Here is a 22,027-nt window from a genome sequence, read left to right as displayed (position 1 = left end):
AGGTATCAAAACTGAATTAGTTACTTGAAATTCTTCCCATATGAAATCTCCTTCATTAAAAATAATGACAATATACAATGTCTTAGGAGGTGTGTTTCTTCTGCCTTTACAGCTAATCAAGGCAGCAATTACTATAAGGAAAAAAAAAAGACAATGCGTAGTTCTTTGGTATGTTTTGTGATACGCATTGACCAGAATGTTATCATTAGTAATATTCAGAAAATGAACCCTGTACATATGAAACAACCCACAGGGGCCAGTTACTATAAATTCAAGCTTCCAAAGAGTATAATGTTGATTTGAAAGAAATAGCAGATGGTAATAGGAAACACAGAAAGAACATATCGGTTTCGAAAAAAATCAATTGAAAAATTAAAAAATAAACAGATAAAAAATGTAAATAAATTATGAAATTACAAGGTGAATTGCTTTAGGGTAGTAATGCAGTGTATCTTTTTATAAACTTTGAGGCTCAAATTGCGTAGCATTCTCAGGGAGACTGCATGTTGATTAAGGTAAGCCGCCCCCCCAAATCCACAAAAAAAAGTTTTTATTACAAAACTTCAAATGCATCCCGAGAGGCTCTTCTCTCAAAGATGAACAGACCCACTATCCCCGTGTTTTGCCAATGATGAGTATCAGAATCGCCTGTTGCAAAATTATAATAAAAATAGTTTGATGTCAGTAGTATACTCGTAAATATAAACTCTCATTTAAAAATTACGAACGAATAGGAATGGCTCTCAAAGGCGAGTGACTTCAACACGAACTAGATGGTAATCCAGAACTTTTGGCAGGGCGCCCAACGAGCTCCTCGGAAATAGAACTCGGTGTGTTAATATCAGAATTGGGAACTCTCACAATTATCTTTAAGAATAGTAAACCCAACCCCCTTCCACCTCTCCCGCCCCCCCCCCCAAAAAAAAAAAAAAAAAAAAAAAAAAAAAAAAAAAAAAGACCCTGAGAGTCCTAATACCAGTAGGTAAGTCCAGCTTCGTGTTGCTACTTGCAGTCTTGGGTCCATGGCAGTAGTTTTTCTTAAAAACGCATTAGTAGCCACCTCACCTTTTTTTAATTAAGTGTTGTGAAAAGAAAGCATATTTATAATTCCTCTGTACTTCTGCTGCCATAACTACTATTGATAGCTTTGCACATGATTGTCCATGTGCATTTGTAGCATTGACATGTTACGTTTTTAAAATAACGAAAATACTTTGTATACTTACGTTCTTAAAACACACACGCACACACACATATATATTATATATATATATATATATATATATATATATATATATATATATATATATATATATAATATATATATATAATGCATAATATGACGGTTAACACTAGAGCACAAACAAACGGCGACTTACTTCCGTTGGTAACGGTTTTGCGAATACTTTTAATATTATCAAACTTATTGAAAAACGGTAAATTCCTGCTTAGTATTGTCTCTATATTTATCTTTCCTTTGTTAGTGCTGTTGGGATTATTTATCTTCCCTTTGTGAGCGTTATTGTGATTTTATACCTGAAAATATAAAATATAGGTTAAATGCTTTCTGGGGAACAGGCGATGACTGTCATGTCAAAGCAGATTTCAGTAAACATAAGATGCTGAGTGTTTGTATCTGGTGTTGACGTGTATATGTGTGTATATATATATATATATATATATATATATATATATATATATATATATCTACATACATACATCATATATATATATATGCACACTATGTATATTATTTATTTATTTATACACACCATATAAATAATGTGTTCACTGACAGATAAAGACGATGTTTGGAAAACACCCTTTTATAATTACACTACTGGGACGCCGCGTGGGATGTTGAATGATGAAATCATGCTGTAGGATCGTCCTGAATTTTAGCGTTATTTATGAAGACGAATCACCTATGATATGTAATCATATATTTCATAGTCGTCCCGATTAAGCTTTGGAGGGCTGTAAATCATACAGTAAGAGGCACTGTTTAATGTCAAGCGTCCCTCTCTTTTTATCTTGCGAGGTTTGGCCACTAGGGGCGCTGGCTGCTGCATGCGAGCGGCTGGCTCCCAGAGATGAATGGCAAAGGGAGTATAAAGGGTACGCGCTTAAATTAGATATTATTCGTGCGAATGCGTGATGATTATGAGGGTTTGTGTGTGTGTGTGTGTGTGAGAGAGAGAGAGAGAGAGAGAGAGAGAGAGAGAGAGAGAGAGAGAGAGAACGGAGTTGTTTATCTTGATTAGAATTCAGATGTTTTAGTTTTGTTAGTGTTGTTTTAGGAAAGATTGATAACTAGCGTAATTTTATGCTGAAAGAACATGGTAGATTGTAAGTTACCGACAATAGACAAAATTTTTACTTCTCTATTCTCTTCATCATGAAACAATCTCATATAGATATTCCTGCTGAGTGAATAGCTGTATTTAGACGTTAACACTTTTATTTTTGTTCAGAACGAATTACAACAATTCAACCTAAAGTTCAAACCGTATTGTAAAAAAACAAAACAATCATTGTAAAGCAAGTATATAATGGCTGTAACTTCAGGTGAATGAGCAAGTATTGTTTCAACTCCTAGAATTAATACAATTCTTTATAAAATAAAGGCATAAAGCAAATCGCAGTGTTTCAATTGTGGAATGAAGAAATGTGTCCTTAAAGGGAATAAGAACATGCAATTATAATTAAAAGTGATATTCAGTACAGTTGAAATTGTGTAAGATGAACCTCAGAGAATAAGAAGTGCATTAAAGTGCTAATTATTAGTTTTCCAATTAAAAAACTTAAATCTTAGTATTTATTTTGTTAACAGGTTAAGGAAACTGGATGAGTTCAGGTCATTTCGACTAGATGTGATATATATATATATATATATATATAATATATATAATATATATCATTCATACGTATATATATGTACATATATAATATGTAGCTATGTATGTATATTATAATTAGTATATATATATAATATATATATTCATACGATTATATATGTACATATATAATATGTAGCTATGTATGTTAAATATTATATATTATAATTATATATATATATATATATTATATATATATAATATATATATATATATATAAAGTTTTTTTTTTTTGCCACGAAGGAAAAAATGAAAAAGCGAGATAGCCAAGTACTTTCGGTCCTGTTCGGACCCTTTACTGAGTAAAGGGTCCGAACGGGACCGAAAATACTTGGCTATCTCGCTTTTTCATTTTTTCCTTCGTGGCAAAAAAACTTTATTTATACATAGCATCACGTTTTATATACTTCGTTATCAAGTTTATTCTATATATAGATATATAGTATATATATATACGTATATATATATATATATACGTTATATATATATATATATAAAAATATATATATATATATATATATATATATAATATATATATTAGGATAAGAGTCCTAATTTTTTCTTTACTTCTACGTGGCTATACTGGTTATTATTTTTTTTCCTGCTGAAACGTACACTGAACTATTGATTTTACGATTGACTCTTAAGAAACCTGCAAAATACACGAAAAGTGCCGTATTTATATATATAAGAATAGTCTTAAATGATCCCTCATACATCAGGTATCCGGAGAGCCGAATTCTTTTGGACTGGAGTGTTTGCCAATGGGGGATAGGCAGTGTGACTTTGTAGGTGTTGCTGCGGGGGTAATTGGGTGGTGAAGTATGGGAGGGAAAAGGTAAGTTACCTTACCTTAGGGGAAGGTCTCTTAGTATGGGAACATTCCCTAGGGAACGACTTCATCAAAATGCGCTTGTTCCGATAGATCAATAACCTGTTTAGTATTCATGATTTGGCTCCGCACGGATCAGTGATTCGTTTCCAGTCATTTGACGAGGATGTCCTTATTGGACGAATTATTCTTCAGGCGTAACGTCTGGGGGCTAGTGGATTCTCCTTAGTGACTAGGGCTCTTTTGTAAGGAAATGTTGGCTTAGGAGACGGGAAAAATTACGTGAGTAATTTTTTTTCAATGTTTGACGTGTACATGGAATTCTTACGATTCGACCGTGTCTTTCATTGAGGCATAGGAGGTGATTTACTGAATTTTGTTTTAAAACAATTTGATTCTGTTTTGTTACCTTCTAGTGGTTCCTTTAATATATCAAAATAAGGCTTACAAATGGTGATTGGACGTGTTGGGAAATTTCTCATTTCATAGCTTTTATTTAGATTTTTAATATGATATGTTTTTCACAAAGAAAATAATCAATTCATGTTCGTCTTCATATTGGAAAAAACAGCAGTGGTTGGCGTGAACTTTACCCAATAGAAAAAATAGAAAAAGCCAGACATAAGTTTTGGTAATACGCAAGAAGTTTTCACATAAGTCGCTGAAACAAATGTTCAGTAATTGAAAGTTTGTGTGGATTTCGTCAGTTTTTCGTCAGATATCGTTAAAATAAGATTGGTACTCTCTGATTTTGTACCATTATTATTGTGAATTGAATTCAAAGTAAGTTTCCTTTTTTTGTTGCTTCCAGAAAAAACACAATTTATTAGGGAGAATTTCTTTGACAGTTTCTCGTATGAGGTCGATTTAGAGGCATGAAAAATTTTTGCGAAGTACACTTAATACAATGTGCTTGTTCTTGCATAATTCTCGCTTATAAGTGATTCTGGAATTTTTAAATGAACTTAAAATGTGTCCTTCGATATGAATCAGGCAAGAGCGACTGATTTAAAGAGACGCTTGGAAATGTCCTAATGTTTTGACTTGTGTGCAAGAAGAGGTTTTTCTCTAGTGTCCCATCTCATACCACTCATCATAGGATACACAAGAATAATATGACTCGTGCATGACAGGTTAACAAATTTTCAAAGCAGAAATGTGAGAGAATTGTGAATAAAATTTTTTCATAGTTTGAGACATTGAGACTGTTGTGATAACAAGACCTGAGGAAATTTTCGTTACCATTTACTATTTCTAAGTTTTATGTACACATACTATTATAGGTTCTGTTTGGATGCATGCTAGTTTTCAAAAAGCACAAACTGAGCTTGGAAATCAGAATCAGATTAGAAGATGAAGAGGAAACGGAATTGTTAGTAAAAAGAAGAAGAAAAAAAAAGAGTGAAAAATGTCACTGATAATTGACACGAGAAAATTATAAGGATATTACGATAAACTTAAGAGGTCACAGATTACAGTGGGGGAGGGGGGGAGGGGGGTCGAGGCAGGATAACAAAATCCAGGAAGTCTGAGAATTATAGTGAAACCATAGACTAAGATGGTGTCGAGTCATCGACTTAGTGCATCTTGACTGGTTTTTTTCTGTTCCCCTAATGGTACGAATGAAGCTAGTGCATGTTGACTTTTTTTTTTTCACCTAATGGTACGAATGAAGCTAGTGCATCTTGACTGGTTTTTTTCTGTTCCCCTAATGATACGAATGAAGCTAGTGCATGTTGACTGTTTTTTTTTTTCAACTAATGGTACGAAAGAAGCTAGGGCATCTTGACTGGTTTTTTTCTGTTCCCCTAATGGTACGAATGAAGCTAGTGCATGTTGACTATTTTTTTCTGTTCGCCTAATGGTAAGAATGAAGCTAGTGCATGTTGACTGGTTTTTTCTGTTCGCCTAATAGTAGGAATGGAGCTAATGCATGTTGACTGGTTTTTTCTGTTCGCCTAATAGTAGGAATGGAGCTAGTGCATGTTGACTGTTTTTTTCTGTTCACCTAATAGTACGAATGAAGCTAGTGCACGTTGACTGTTTTTTTCTGTTTATATAATGGTACGAATGGAGCTAGTGTATGTAGACTGGTTTTTCTATTTACCTAATCGTACGAATGAAGCTTACTGGCCACCTTTGACGTCAGAATGCCTTCTGATGAGAAAAGCCTTTGTTCAACGCCACGTATAATCTGTGACCTTTGCTTCTGACGTCAGTGAAGAAGTGGCCCTATTATATCTTTCCTCGTCTCTCTGCCTGTGTCTCTCTTTTACTAACTTGTTTCCCAGCACTGTTGTAATCGTGTCTCTGGCTGACTATACTTTCGCTGACAGATGTAACATTTTTGTCAGAAAAGGAGGAATAGATGTGGTTTATTAGGTGATGAAAAATCGGGTGCACTGGCGGAAAAGAGCGAAAGAAAAATAATTGAGGAGGCAGGGAGATATACAGAGAAAGATTGATATTAGTGATAAAGAAGAGCTTCAATAAAAGAGAAAGATGAATAAAATGAGAGAAAAGGGAGAAATAGAGATAGAGTGAGAAAGTAGTGGGGACCGAAAGAAAATGGAATGTAATTGGAAGAAAAGAAAGGGGCTAATTCTTGACTTCTCTGTCGACCTGTTAAGGTCGTTCTCATTTAATCACTGGAAGTTGCATGAAAGATTGATTCAAGGTTAGTATACGCCCTCCTACATTACATAATGAAACGTGGCGTAAAAAGTCGTAGAGTTTATTTTAGTTCTTCCGTTACGAAATTATTACAACTTTACCTTCCTGTCTTGTTTTGTTTTCCTTTCTCATAATTTTTATTTCTCTCTGTTATATATGACATAACGCAACGCTTCTTAGTATATGTAACGGATTGCTCTAGGATTAAAACCCATTCTGGCGTTAAATAAAAAGAAAAAAGAAAAAAAAACAATGAGAACTGTGAGCAGTAATCCTCCAACGGGTCGTGTTGATAAGTAGGTAAGTTACGTAAGATAGTTTGTGCTGACGTCCAATCCCCACAGGAGTCCTTCCCATCTCCATCATGCTTTGACACACCCCCCCCCCCCCCCCCCCCCCCCGTCTCACACCCCCCCCCCCCCCCCCGTCTCTTTTGATTATCAAATCAAGTTGCCAATGAAGTGGTCCACTCCGCAAGTCGATCCCCTTTCTTCCCCATGCGTATTATATTCGACAGAGGTTAGAGGGTTGGCTTACCCTTCAGACCACTTCTTCAAGTATCTACTGTCTGCTATCGTATCCGGACCTCGTTGTTGCCACGCACAAGTCAACTCCCTTGCAATGGATGGAAGAGTGAGTTTCCCTTGCGCTGCCTGTGGAATGAATGACATCTCGGCCGTCGGGGATGACAATATGATCAGATTATGTCCGGATGATTTGCATCGTGACAAATTCGTATTATCTCGAAAATTGTCTTCTTTTGAGAACAATGGTGCGTTGCTGGTGTCCTTTGAGGACGAGGAAGAGGAGGAGGAGGAGGAGAGAATGTCCGTTCGCGTCCTTTAGGAAGCCGAGAAGAATATGAGGAGCAGGACGGTAGGATGGTCAACATATACCCTTAGGGATGCTGATGATGATGATGATGATGATTATGATGCTGATTCTGATGGTGATGAGGGTGGTAGTGTTAATGGTGGTGGCTTGTCCGTGTTATTCTGTGTGCGGGACCCAACCACTCAGCCCTCCCCTTTCTTCGCTTTCTTCTTCCTCTCCTTCGTTTCTTCGGCACGTTGAGAGACTTCAAAACCAGTTGCCACCAAGATTTTTTTCTTTTCCTTTGGGACTTACTTCTGTGATGGATATGAGGCTGGAAATGCTCTACAGCTCCTCCTGGATGCCCGCGTAGCCTGGTAGCGGAGGATCCCAGCCGTTCCCTCGCATAATCACCGATGAGGACGGTAATGCCGAGTATTACGTAGTTGGAATGTTTACTTAAAATCGCTAAAGGTAGATACGGTTTGCGGTGTGTAGCCAATGAACGAGCGTTAGCGGGTACCACGTGACTGGCGCGGTGCTGCCCTCTGTGGTCAGGTGTGGCGTTCGGGAGGCTGGTTGCCGCCGCGGCTGCTGCTCCTCCTCCTCCTCCTCCTCCTCCTCCTCCTCACCTGGTCTCGTCGCTCTCCTGGTCCTGGTCTTCCTCCTGCGGCTCAGTGATGAGGTGAACAGTGTGCGAGATGGAGGGACATCACGGAGTCGTCCATACCCGCCATGATTCCGGAAATTCTTAGTGATTTGCCTTTACCCCAGAACCCGTTGGTCGTGCCTGTGGTGACGATGGTTTGCGGAAATGTAGTGGTATCATAGGAAGCCCACTGGGGAGGAAGGTCTTCGAGGATCACTGCTCATTCTTGTGCCATATACGTAACAGTCCTTTCTTCTTCTCTCCTTGTCTTCTTCTTGTGCAGCAGCAGCGGCCTTCGGCGAAGAGTTTGTTTTGGTGTCAGCATTGTGTGGAATTAAAGAGAAAATCGTTGATGACTGTCACGCCGCTCTAAATTGGTCATTCCTTCAGGCAGAGGCGGACTGTCCGTGTGTTTGTGTGTGTCTCGGGCCACAAAGGGAGAGGAAAAGAAAAGAGAGAAACGCCTGATAGATAAGAGCCAAGAGTGAGTGACCACGGCCCCATTGCGTGTGGAGGAGGAGCCAAGTGAGTGAGTGTGCGTGTGTTTGGAGGAGGAGACGGGTAGCGAAGTTGGGTAGTGAGTAGTGGCGGGCATAACCAGCTCACTGACAAATAGCTACTGGAGTGTGGTTTGGGGTCGGTGGTGGAGTTGTGGAGAGGAGTGTCAGGTGGAGGAGGAGGAGGAGGAGGAGGAGAAGGAGGAGGGGAGGAGGAAAGGGGAAAAACACGACAAACCCCAAACCTCCGAGGTTGGTTGGTGTTGCCCCCGATGTGCTTGGAAGGACCTATTCCCGAGAGCTGCCCTATGATCAAAGGTGGCGGCTATACGCTCCCCTGGGGCAGCCCACCCATCACGGCCAGCTAGGATGGCAACGCTAGGGCTCTCCAAGGTGTTCATACTCGACAAGTACTTCACAGAGTTGCAGAAATTCTGGGAAACCGAAAAGAAACTTCAAGGTAAGTCAACCTACCCCTCCCCCCAAACCTTCACAGCAATATCTCACTTTTGCCTCCGGTAGGAAGCAAAGTAAGTCCGCCTAACTTTATGGTGTGGCCTCCTCTCGTGTCCTCGGGGGTCTAAATAATCGTCGGTACGAAACTGGTTGAGACACGAACGATGCTTTGATTACGAGGCGGAGCTGCTCACGAAGCCCCATGATTGACAGCCACTTAATAGGAAGCTCTCGAACTACTGTGTGTGTGTGTGTGTCTGGTAGCTTGATGCTATAAAGTTGCAGCTGCTAATGATAGTGGTAGAGTACTCTTTAATACCCAAGGGTTAGGAAAGATTAAATAAAGAAATGGCCACGGGTACTTGATAATGCCGTTGGTATCAGACTTTTAAATTTTAGCCTGAGTGGTTTTAACCTCCAGTTCAAAAGCCATTTTTTCCTAGATGAAATTAATGTGGAAGCTTTATCTTTATGATGAATATCTATAATTCCTAAAATACATTATCTGATATAGAGTGCAGTTTTACTTTTTATTAATGAGACAGATTTTGTTATTCATCGATGAATATCAACCAGGATTAATCCAAGTAAACGTTTTATTATATATAATCATTACTTTTTCACCCTGAAAGTCTACTCCCACCACCACGTGGGTGTAGAATGATAATAGAGTTCGCCATCCTATTGTTTGTTTCCTCGCGAGCCTCATTTTATGGCGTAGAAGAGAGAGAGAGAGAGAGAGAGAGAGAGAGAGAGAGAGAGAGAGAGAGAGAGAGAGAGAGTTTTACTCTTACATCATTGGAATCGTGAGGGTTCCATGCAGGTATTTTCCACGCTCATACCACATCGGCTGTGCACTGTTACTTGTGACTCGTTTCTCCACGATGGCAAAGCGTTTTAATCGTGAATGCTTTCTCTGCTTTGAGTGGTTCTCCAAAGTCGGTTTTGTTTGTTAGTTTGTTTGTAAGCAGCTAAGTCGAAGTTCAAATAATCTTCCATAGAATTTGTATATATATTTGTATATATATATATATATATATATATATATATATATATATATATATATATATATATACATATATACATACATACATACAATATATATTATTATATTATATTGATATTATATTATATTATATTTCTCTTACCCTGTTATCAAGTGGTAAATGTTTTCTCTGCTTTGAGTGGTTCTCTAAAGTCGGTTTGGTTAGTGAGATAGTTTGTTTGTAAGCAGCTAAGTCGAAATTCAAATAATCTTTCATAGAATTTGTATATATATATATATATATATATATATATATATATATATATATATATATATATATATATATATATGTATATATCTATCTATATATTATATATATATATATATATATATATATATATATATATATATATATATATATATATCTATATATATATATATCTTTCTCTGTTACCAAGTGGCAGATTAAACCAGCTGGCTTCTGGCTCCCCCTCGAAAATAGGACGTGGTTTGTGACTTAATGATATGAGATGATGATATTGCACCATTGACCTCTTGGCACTGTGGTTTTCAAGCAAGACCTTAAGGTGATTTTTTTTCCCTACGACGGCGGAAGAGATCTATTAGGACACCTGGATGACAGCACCCTGCCCCCATCCCTCCCTCCCAAAATCCTCTTCTTACTTCTCATTCACACACACGTGTTTGGTGCTTGGCATGTTTCTGTTTTGAGACCGCGTCGGTGTAAAATGTTCAGTGGAGGAAGAGGGAGTAATGGAAACATATTTCTGTAAATGTTTCTGAATTTGCTGTAGATTGTATTCGTCAAGTCTATTTTATGATCAAGAGGTAGAAAAGAAATCGCGTGAAATTGTAGTGTGTCTGTGTTTGTGTGCATGGTTTATCTTGCTTCTGAATCTGTTACTGTTGACATTATCTGAAACTGGTTTTATGGCAGCTAATCCTCTTAGTTTTATGGCAGCCCGGTTATTTTCGGAGGTAATCGAAAAACAATATAGTAAAAAAAAAATAATTGAAATCGAAATGGACAGGATTTTTCTTACAACTACAGATATTTATTGTACGTTTTTTTTTTTTACTATATTACTATGGTAAATAGATATTTTCACATTTGACCCGTGACACTGAAAATATCCTAGAACTGCTCCTTGGATATACTTGTAATTGTGTTGTATCTATTATTGTTAGTGTAATATCACGTTCTGTTGGTCATGGGATAGTCGATATTATGTAATAATTAACTTTTTATAGGTAATAAAGGCGCCCAAGTTTCAACACACACACACACACACACACACACACACACATATATATATAATATATATATATATATATATATATATATATATATATATATATATATGTGTGTGTGTGTGTGTGTGTGTATGTATGTATGTATGTTTGTATGTATGTATAATCTCCATGCACGTTTTACCCTTCAGGGGGTCAGATCAGCCATTATTGTGTAATGAAGATGCTAGGTCTATGGCATACATACACGTATACGTGTGTGTTGTGTGTGTGTGTAATATATATATAATATATATATATATATATATATATATATATATATATATATATATGAGTGTGTGTGTTGTATACACACAATATGTATATATTATTTTTGTTATTCAGAAAATGAACCCTATTCATAAGGAACACGCTTCAAGCTTCCGAAGAATATGGTGTTCATTAGAAAGAAGGAACAGAAGGTAAAGGGGAATATTCAGGCAAAAAAAAGATCACTTATTAAAAAGAAAAACAAATAAATAAATAAATGGATGAAATGGTAGGTATATGATTAAAATCTAAAGTGAATGCTCTCTCTCTCTCTCTCTCTCTCTCTCTCTCTCTCTCTCTCTCTCTCTCTCTCTCTCGTGTTTTAAAATTCAATTTCCTGCTTCATCTTCCTTTTACGGTCCTTTTTTAATTGCCTCACCTGTATCCGGAATGATGCTATCGGGGATTTAAATCAGGTAAACACCTGTTTCCTGAGTTCCAGCGCTCAACACCTGTTCTAAGTTCTCCACAGGTCAAAACGCATCAACAGGTGCATCTCCGTAACATTTCTCTCTCTCTCTCTCTCTCTCTCTCTCTCTCTCTCTCTCTCTCTCTCTCGTGCTGTGAGAGAAAAAGACTGGAAGCGTTGGAATATAAACGACAGAAAACCTAATTCCTTTCTTTCCTATGTTTCTATTCTATAAACCTGTTTCATTTTTTTCATTTCTACGGTTCGCTGGTTCTCACTGTTTAATGTAAAACGCGAACTCTTGGAATTATTAAATATATTTCTATATAAATAAATCCGGATGTGATTCTCTCTCTCTCTCTCTCTCTCTCTCTCTCTCTCTCTCTCTCTCTCTCTCTCTCTCTCTCTCTCTCTTCCTTACCTCACACTTAAACTTACCCTTGGTTTTTATGTGTGTTGTGTTACTCTTTCTGTGGCTTACCACTGATACTTGTATGTTGAAGATATACTTTGTCAATTGTTTTCCATTTATGGAAAGTTGAAATTGCCGATTTTGTTCACATACTTTAGTGCTTGGGGTTGTTTGTTTTAAATTTCGATTGTTACAGTTTTGAAAGCCGGGCTCGTACTGTTTCTTAAGGTTTGAATTTTTCAAACCATTTGTTTGCCTACATATTTCTCCCCGAGTTCAACGGCACGATCTCAAGTCTATTTTTGCATTTTTGCAAACTTCAGCAAAGTGTGAACTTGTGTTTGAACATTTCCAGGGGATTTGAGGCTAAAATGGCTCATTTTGCTTCAGTTTCGTATTTCATTATGATTTTATGGGAGTCTTACAGAGTAGGTTAGAAGACATAATTAGAACCTTACTGACTGTTGATATTTTCTCGTGAATATTTTGAATTTTTCTCGGGTCTACAAAGTAGACCGGCTTTATAGGATCCTTAAGGAATGATGAACCAGAGTTCAGAAGGGTATTGCGTATTGAGATGAAAGGCTTGACAGTGCAATACTTTTGCAAAACCCATTCTTTCGATCAAATACGGTCTTGGTGACAAGCAAAACAGACCTATGTTGAAACTAGTAACGTTGCTCTCTCTCTCTCTCTCTCTCTCTCTCTCTCTCTCTCTCTCTCTCTCTCTCTCTCTCTCTCTCTCTCTCTCTGGTATTCCCAAGAGACTGGGAATGATGATCAAATAAAAGGGTTCCAAACTTATAGATCAGATAGAAAAAATAGGAATCAAGGGGGAACCGCAATATATGGGAAAGACAAAAAACAAGGAAAAATATATGAGAAATATAGTAACTCAGAATGTGAACTAATAGCGGTAGAATTTGAATCTGAAAAATTGATGAACATAGTAATATATAGACCTCCTAATACTAAAGAGTTTGACTTAATAATTGAAAAATTGGATGATATATGTAGAAATCACAAGGACTGGACTATTCTCCTATCTGGTGACTTCAAATTTCCTTTCGTAGAATGGAAAGAACGAATAGGAGACTGTGGTTGTACTTATACATATAAAAAAGAGAGTAATAGTAGTGCAGAAGATAAGAGCAATTTGGAAAAGCTATTAGATATGCTACTAGAATACAACATTCAACAAATAAATAAACCACCTGCCAACAAGAAAGGAAAATACTTTTTAGACCTAGTATTTGTGAACGAGATGAATTATGTTAAAGAAATAATAGTTTATAATGCGAGGATTTCAGAATCATAATGTCATAGAACTAACAGTTCATTCCAAAGCAAGTGAAAATAGAGATAAGCAAGAAATGAAAAAGTGGGAAGGATATGGAAAATACAACTTCTACAGTAAAAAATATAAAAATGGTCAGAAATTAATGAAGAATTAAACAAAGATTGGGATAACATTTTCGTAAGTGATGACATAAGGGTAAATACGGAGATATTATATAAAAATATTGGAGAAAATAGTGGTAAATATATACCGAAGAAGAAAAGTAAACATCATTCATGCATACCAAGAGACAGAAGGATCTTGTTCCAGAAAATCAGAAAGTGGAAAAAAGGTCTTGCAAAAGAAAAAATGCATGGGAAATTTAAGTATTTATAGAACGAAAAAGTAAGATAGAAAATGCAGAACAAAAGATTATACAATCAAAAGAAATGAAAATGAAAAACGGGACTTGGAAGAAAAAACCCTATTAAATATCAAGCAAAACCCCAAACTATTATACTCATATGCGAAGAAGATGAATAAAAGAAGAATAGAAATAGGGCCCTCTGAGAATTGAAGGGAGATTAACGAATGAAAAAAGAAAATTTGCAACATACTGGCAGAACGATATAAGAGAGAATTCATTCCCCATAATAGATAATGAAGATAATATATAGAAGTAAGGGACGAAAATAGTGAATATTTAGCTGTCATACGAATTAATGAAGCTGATATTGTGCAGGCAATTAATGAAATTAAAAATGGAGCTGCTGCAGGCCGGATGGAGTCCCTGCTATTTTGTTAAAGAAAGTAGTTCATTCTATCGCAAAGCCAATTGCAATATTATTAAGACAAAGTGTAGATACAGGCAAGATTTATGATGAGTCACAAATTAGCATATACTCTCGCACCCCTACTTTCAAAAGTGGATCAAGACTAGAGGCAAGTAATTATAGGTCTGTGAGTCTAACATCACATATTATGAAAGTGTATGAAAGGGTAATGAAGAGAAATATTATGAAACATTTAATAAAACAAAAAAATAATTTGTTTAATATAGGACAACACGGTTTCGTACCCGGAAAAAGTACACAACCCAACTGTTAGTCCACCGTGAGAACATATTCAAAAATATAAAAGCGGAAATGAAACAGATGTGGTTTATCTAGACTTTGCAAAAGCTTTTGACAAAGTAGACCATAATATATTAGCAAAGAAAATTAGAAAACACAATATCGTAGATAAAGTAGGAAGATGGTTAAAAGAATTTTTACACAACAGAAAACAGATAGTTATTGCAAACGATGAGAAATCGGATGAAACCAAGGTAATATCCGGTGTGCCACAAGGTACGGTGCTAGCTGCAATATTGTTTGTTATTATGATTGAAGACATAGACAGTGATGTTAAGGATTCGGTAGTGAGTAGTTTTCGCTGATGACACAAGAATAAGTAGGAGAATATTACTTGTGATGAAGATAGGAACGCTCTACAAAGAGACCTTAACAAAGTATATGATTGGGCAGAGGTAAATAGGATGGGTATTTAACTCTGATAAATTTGAATCAATAAATTATGGAGACAGAGAAGGAAAGCTATATGCATATAGGGGACCTAATATGAAGACAATCACAAATAAGGAAGCAGTTAAAGACCTTGGTGTGATGATGAAGATAGGAACATGTTATGCAATGATCAAATAGCCATTCTGTTGGCAAAATGTAAAGCAAAAATGGAATGTTGTTACGGCACTTCAAAACAAGAAAGCTGAACAATGATTTATGCTTTATAAAACATATGTTCGTAGTCCACTTGAATATTGCAATATGATATGGTACCCCACACTATCAAAAGGATATTGCACATGAAGAGTGTACAAAGGTCCTTTACAGCTAGAATAGAAGAAGTTAAGGACCTAGACTACTGGGAAAGACTACAATCCTTAAAATTATATAGTCTAGAAAGGAGAAGAGAACGCTACATGATAATTCAGGCATGGAAACAGATAGAAGGAATAACAGAAAATATCATGGAACTAAAAATATCAGAAAGAGCAAGCAGAGGTAGATTAATAGTGCCCAAAACTATACCAGGAAAAATAAGGAAAGCACACAGAACATTAATCCACTACGCACCAGCATCGATAATGCAGACGTCTATTCAATGCGTTTGCCAGCTCATCTGAGGAATATATCAGGAGTAGCGTAGATGTGTTTAAGAATAAGCTCGACAAATATCTAAACTGCATCCCAGACCATCCAAGATTGGAAGATGCAAAATATACCGGAAGATGTACTAGCAACTCTCTGGTAGACATTAGAGGCGCCTCACACTGAGGGACCTGGGGCAACCCGAACGAACTGTAAGGGTGTAAGGGTGTAAGGGTAAGGGCTCTCTCTCTCTCTCTCTCTCTCTCTCCAGAGCAAGAGTCTCATATTGCCACCAGCATGAACCGCAGGTGCACGCAAGCGGTCTTCCCTAGTGGTGATAAACGGGTCTTTTGGTAAACTGGTAGCTGGGTAGAGTGGTTGCAGGTTGTCAGACCCGAGACCATCACCGTGTCTGGTAGCGTTTCAACAGCAGCCGCCTTTCTTTTCTGAAGGAATCAAAAACTTAGAGAAGAGGACCTTTTTTTCATCATTATTTTTTTTTTAAGCTGAGGCTAGGTAACTAGCAGAGCTTCTTTTTGTGCTTCGCATCATTCTGTCCTTTAGTGATAGGTCGTCCGGCTTTGGCCATATATATATAGTATATATATATATATATATATATATATATAGTATATATATATATATATATATATTTATATGTATATATATATATATATATATTATATTTACACTCAGCTGGGTACTTGAATACACTATTTTTCAAAAGTTCTGTCTGAATGATAATACATATTTGAAGTGTTCGTCATTGGTTCTTGATCCGTCATTCGTTCAGGAATTCTCTTGAATTGTTACACGGCTTCTTCATTTCAGGTTTTCCACATTAACATTCAATAAAATACTACTACTTCCTCACGGAGAAGAAGCTGGTGGTGATGTCTTCTTGTCTGAGTATGAAGTCTTCTGGCCAGAGTTTTCGAGGGATCAGGTTTGCAGCAGCAGCTAAACACTCAACAACAACATCCCCTTCCCTCCTACCCCCCTCCCCCTCTGCCTATCCTTCTTCTCCCCCCCCCCTCCCCCTTTCGCCACACCGCCAACAGACCTCACTCATTCTTCCTCAGACTCCTGCCCCCATTTGTAGGACTGCCCATCTATCCACTTCCTGCGTTATGGTGTCGTGTAACGGACAAGTCTGTATCTGTGTGTGTATGTGCATGTACAAGTGCGTTCATTCACAGACAACTCAGCCATATTGACTTTAAATTAGCAGTGTTGGACCACTTAAAAGTGGCTGGTTGGACTTCCTTTAGGTTACCACAGCTCCAAATATTACGTCCACATCTTGTTTTTTTTTTTCTTTCTTTCTTTCTTCCCTTAACTCTGCGAATAGACAAAATGTACTTCCAGCTTTCAGGATCATTCGTTCTCTCCCCAGCAGCGTGTCTGCAGATGTCATATGGTCATGGAGCCACGCCCCCCCTCTTCCCCGAGATCGCATTGGGCTTGGGAGAAGAAGAGGGGTAGTATTACAAACCCGGGTCTCAGAATTGAGCTTCTTCAAAGAATAAACGAGAAATAGAAAAATTGAAGGAGCGGGCTCCTTGTGGCTTCAGTAGAGCGTTTGATAACCGAATAAACTAAGTGATATTTAACGTGGTAATTTAGTGTTTGCGAAACGGCGATACTTCAAGATTATCAGTTCATCGAGCGAGAAAAGTAGTCCATTTTGTGATATGTAATATAAGGGCAAGTAGTGATAGTGGTAGTTGTTGTAAGGGATCTTGGTAATGAAACAGAAAGTAAAAGTTGTTTACCATTGTGAAATGCGTTCACCACTGACACAGTAAATCCCGTATTATACTGTCTTCTGCTCATGTATGAAATCGCATAGAAATATGAGTGTCTGCTAAACCTGAAATATTAAGCAATGCATGCCTTACATACCTATTAGGGGCATGCATTCATTATTCAATCTAGTGTTGCATGCATTTATTGATTTTTTTTTATTAATAGACCCAATTATAACCATGACAAACTTAACAGTTGCGGCCAGTACAAAGGAGACCTTTCCTTCCTTGATGTCGTTGAAAGAGAAGCCCAGTATTTAATATTTACGAACAAGAGCTGTAAATGTGGGCCGTTGCCTTAATGCATGAGAAACGTGCCCTAATCCATGCAAAAGGTCCGTCACTGGTGCCTACATCAGAAAGGTCCTATCTTACTGACATACGTAGAAATCTCTCCATTGAGGACTATGATGGAATACATGATAAGGAAGAAAAATGAGTACCAGACTCAAGCCCCGAAACTAGGAAGAAAGCTGAGGGAAAATTTCAACAGGTTATCAAAAAGCTAATCAAAGGACGGCTTACAAATAGGAAACAGATGCCCTTTGGAGAATCACCACCAAAAGTGGAACACTGGAAACACCTCGCGAGAGCTTCACTTAAGTCTGCAGTCACCCAAAGCTGGTAACTAACCTCGTGATGAGGAACAGCACTGCCCTTGGGGATCCAAAAGAATGAGGACGAAAGTGGTTTACTAATTCAAGTGTTTGGGAGAAGTATTTTAAAGCCTCTATTGTAAGCTATACTGTGCACACAATGACAATCCTTTACAACATGGTGCCATTTACCAGGATTTTGTGGATGTACATGGCAAGAAGCTACCTCTAGACGTCACTATAGACAGAAATTGCTCACCAGCCTCTAATCTGCTCGTGGTCACTGAAATGGTGGGCATTACATTGCAGCAGCAGCAGCCTGCCCCATTGTTTTGATGTTGTTGTTGTTTTTGTTGTTTTTTTTTTTTTTTTTTTTTTTTTTTTTTTTTTTTTTTTTTTTTTTTTTTTTACTCATTGACTATGCTACACTATACATTGGGGTGTAGTTTCATTCTGAATCTATTGTAGCGATTTTAGTCCTGATTGAAGGCCTTGAGTGAAAGGCTGAAACTGCTGTCGGCGGAAGAGAATACAATGGAATACTGTAGCGACGACTTTTCTTCTCATTTATTATACTTTTGGCCTGGATGCTAAGTGGGTGACGCATGTGGAATTTGCCTTAATTTATATATTCACCACGTATACATACATACATATATAAGAGAATACCACAGGTAAATGATAGGCAGAAATCCAAGCGCTTTCGCCTTCACTGAGACATTGTCAAGGGACGAATGAAATACAGTTGGAAAGAAAGTTATCTGAAAAACAAAATGATCAAGAATATCAGATGGTTAATTGTCAAAAGGGTAAAAACCAAAGAGATAATCCAGGATTATCAGATATCGCACGGCCACAAACTTAATCATAGATTTAACCTTAACAGAGACTACGACGCATCCATACAGTCCAAAATATGTAATAACTGAATATATTAATTTTGTTGCTTATATTTATCTACAACTTTTTTCATTATGAATGCATCAAGTTTAAATAAATCAAGACTTAAATTTAGAACATTTCCATTATTTGACTTGGTGAAACAAGATTCAGTGATATTCCTTTTAACTGTGTCATTACATGGGATTAAGGCTCTTGCTTGACTCCAGTTAAGAGGATGATCTAAATCTCTGATAAGTACGAATAGTGCATTCGATATTAGTCCAGTTCTCACAGAATATTGGTGCTGTTTGAGTCGTTGTGAAAGAGATTTACCGGTTTGTCTTTAATAGACTTTATCACAGTTTTTGCAAGGGATTTGGCCTATATTCCATATTCTATGTATGCATTGTATATAAGGATCGATTGCGCAAGAGAAATTTTGACTCTATGAAGTGTTCGCGAACTTCAGAGCGTCTCTCCTCCGTCTCTGGAGGTTCCTTCTTCATTCATCAACGCCAGCGACCCACCTCAGGGAGCGAAGACAAACGGGTCGCCATTGCGTGAAGGGTCATCGGGTTAAAAGGAGTATTAGAGTTGCCTGGCATAACCAGTGTATGACTCAAGATAATTGCGCTACTTGATGTGTGCGAGAGCCGAAGAAGAACATGGTGTCCTCATGAAGTTTGTTAGTGTGTGTATGGGTGCTGTTGGACAAATGTCATTATTTGTAGTATATTCCTCAGTACATACATCTACTACATATATATATATTATTTATATATATATTATAATGATATTATATTTTATATAGATAGATAAATTTTATATATATATATAAAAATTATATCACACGTATTAAACTATAAATGTCCTTTAATATCTAATTTGCTTCTACCTCTGAATTAATATATTTTCATATTTGTATGGTAACTGAAGGGAAATTTTTTAGCTGATAATAAATTCGTCAGCTCGTGGGCTCGAACGACGGAACCAAGAATTCATGACGTATAGTGAAGCTCTTTACCCACATGGCTATCACGAGACGTCTTGAATTCTTGGTTCCGTGGTTCGAGCCCATGAACCGACGAATTTCTTATCAACTAAAAAATTCCCCTTCGACTAACATACATGAAAATATAATTCCGAGGTAGAGCAAGTTAGATATTAAAGGACATTTGTAGTTTAAATGAGTGATATATATATATATATATATATATATATATATATATATATATATATCTAATATCATAATATATATACATATATATATACACATCAGATATATTAATATATATATATATATATATATATATTATATATATATGTGTGTGTGTGTGTGTGTGTGTGTGTGTGTGTGTGTGTGTGTGTGTGTGTAATCACGTCTGTTAGCGTCTTGATTAGTATAATTTTTATCTCGTGAACTGACGAACCTTCCAGATCATTAATATTAGTAGACATTGGGTTTTGATTTTTTTTTTTTTTTTTTTTTTTTTAACGTAGAAGCCGTCTCTTTTTATTTAATTTAGAAACACCAAGCTTCCTGGTATTCAGTAGAGGAAACGCAATTTGGGAAATTATGCCAATAGCATAGCTTAGCGAGTGATTATGCTCGGCCGAACGCTGTTCTTTGCGAATGTAATCACCAGATCCATGCCTAGTTTCATTCACGTTTCAGCGCTTTGATTTTTGCCGTCTGATGTAATTAGCGGAGCTTGTGGTTTGCCTTAGAGGCTGTTAATTTGTGTGAAATTATATCATTTCGGTTACTGAAAAACAATCTTATGTCTTTTTATACTCACATACATACGTATGTTGTTACAGATAATTGTTGGAGTCAAAGCAGAAGAGGTCTCCACTTTTTCCCGAGGGCAGGATGTAATAATTAACCTTTTGAACTGTGTCGCCGTGAGAATAAGAAATTTATTCTTCTGTACTTGGCTTTGGGTGTAATTATTCCTTATTTAATGTCCACTCTCACGGCCCATTTGCGAACCAAGGTCGTGCGTTCGGCCATGGGCGTCTTTGGATTACTTCCTCGCCCTTCAAGCGATTTGAGAGCAGCCCAATCCCCTACTGTAGTCCGGGCTTGATGGAGGTGAGAAAAAGAGGATGGAAGGTAAAGGAAGTGGGACTCAAACCCCCTCCCCCAGACCCCCATGCATACAAATTTCCTTCGCTTCCTCTTCGTTTTAATAGCAGTTCTCTCCCCTGTTACGTCGTATCCTTTCCTCTTTGCCTCAACTTCGTTATTGAGGGCGGTTGATGAATCGTTGCATTTGACTTTTAATGGCTGTCTTTGTGAAGGTGCATTCGCTGGTTTTCTGCCTTCGTACTTCCTGACATGCATGCTTGTATATATTTATATCGAGCAGGATATATTTAGTGTATCTTCTTAAAGAATAAATAGAACAGGAGTACGAAGGAAGTGTAATGGGGGGTCGAAAAGAAAAAAAAAAAAAAAACCCCGTTTATATACAATAGATTCTGAAAGTAGAGAAAATCATCTCTCTCTCTCTCTTCTCTCATCTCTCTCTCTCTCTCTCTCTCTCTCTCGAAAGGAGGTTACGAGCGTACTGGCGATTTAGGTGTAATTCAGGGCAAGATCTTGGGACCCCTGAAGACCCTGGATCGGTCGGTGGGTCGTCCTCCCTTCTGAGTGGGTGGTCTCGTATGTCTTCCTCGGAAGACATTAGGGCGGTCTTTGGCCATATTTCGTTGTTATGCATTCCAGGTACCCGCAGTTATTTCTTGTAATTAATCCCTACGTCAAGGATTAGCAATTCTTTAGCTAGGTGCCAAAGAATAGGCATTAAATATCTAAGGGAGAGATTTATATGCCACTGTATATAGTGATCTTCACTCTTAATCTTTGCACATTTTCATATTTCTTCCAAATGTTTCCAGGAAGTGTTACACTTTACTCTTTTATCATAAACTTTTGACCTCTGGATGTTTATTCTGCGAATAAACAGGTGCTTCTTTTTCATATAAGTTGAACTCAAACAGTGGTTGACTTTGACTCTATTTCCTTTACCCAGAGAAGCCATGCAGCAGCAGCAGCAGCAGCAGCGGCAGCAAAAAGAACAGAACAGTACGGGCGCATTCCGA

General features: G+C 37.3%; 1 protein-coding gene across 5 annotated transcripts in view; it reads left to right on the top strand.

Moving 5' to 3' along the window:
- Window positions 1–22,027, top strand: part of LOC135215410 (unconventional myosin-IXb-like) — a 433,647-nt gene that overhangs the window by 215,475 nt on the left and 196,145 nt on the right. For 3 of the 5 annotated variants that reach the window (XM_064250018.1, XM_064250017.1, XM_064250016.1), the window contains exon 1: window positions 7,884–8,821. The exons of the other annotated variants lie outside the window; for them this stretch is intronic. In XM_064250018.1, the coding sequence (XP_064106088.1) occupies window positions 8,731–8,821 (91 nt within the window). In that variant the 5' untranslated portion in view covers window positions 7,884–8,730. Of the gene's footprint in view, window positions 1–7,883; window positions 8,822–22,027 lie in introns of those variants that run through there. 5 annotated transcript variants of the gene reach the window in all.

This window comes from Macrobrachium nipponense, chromosome 5, assembly GCF_015104395.2.
Source record: "Macrobrachium nipponense isolate FS-2020 chromosome 5, ASM1510439v2, whole genome shotgun sequence".
Classification (NCBI taxonomy): Eukaryota; Metazoa; Arthropoda; class Malacostraca; order Decapoda; family Palaemonidae; genus Macrobrachium; species Macrobrachium nipponense.
The sequence above is the reverse complement of the archived record's forward strand: the minus strand, read 5'-3'. Positions and strand labels throughout refer to the sequence as shown.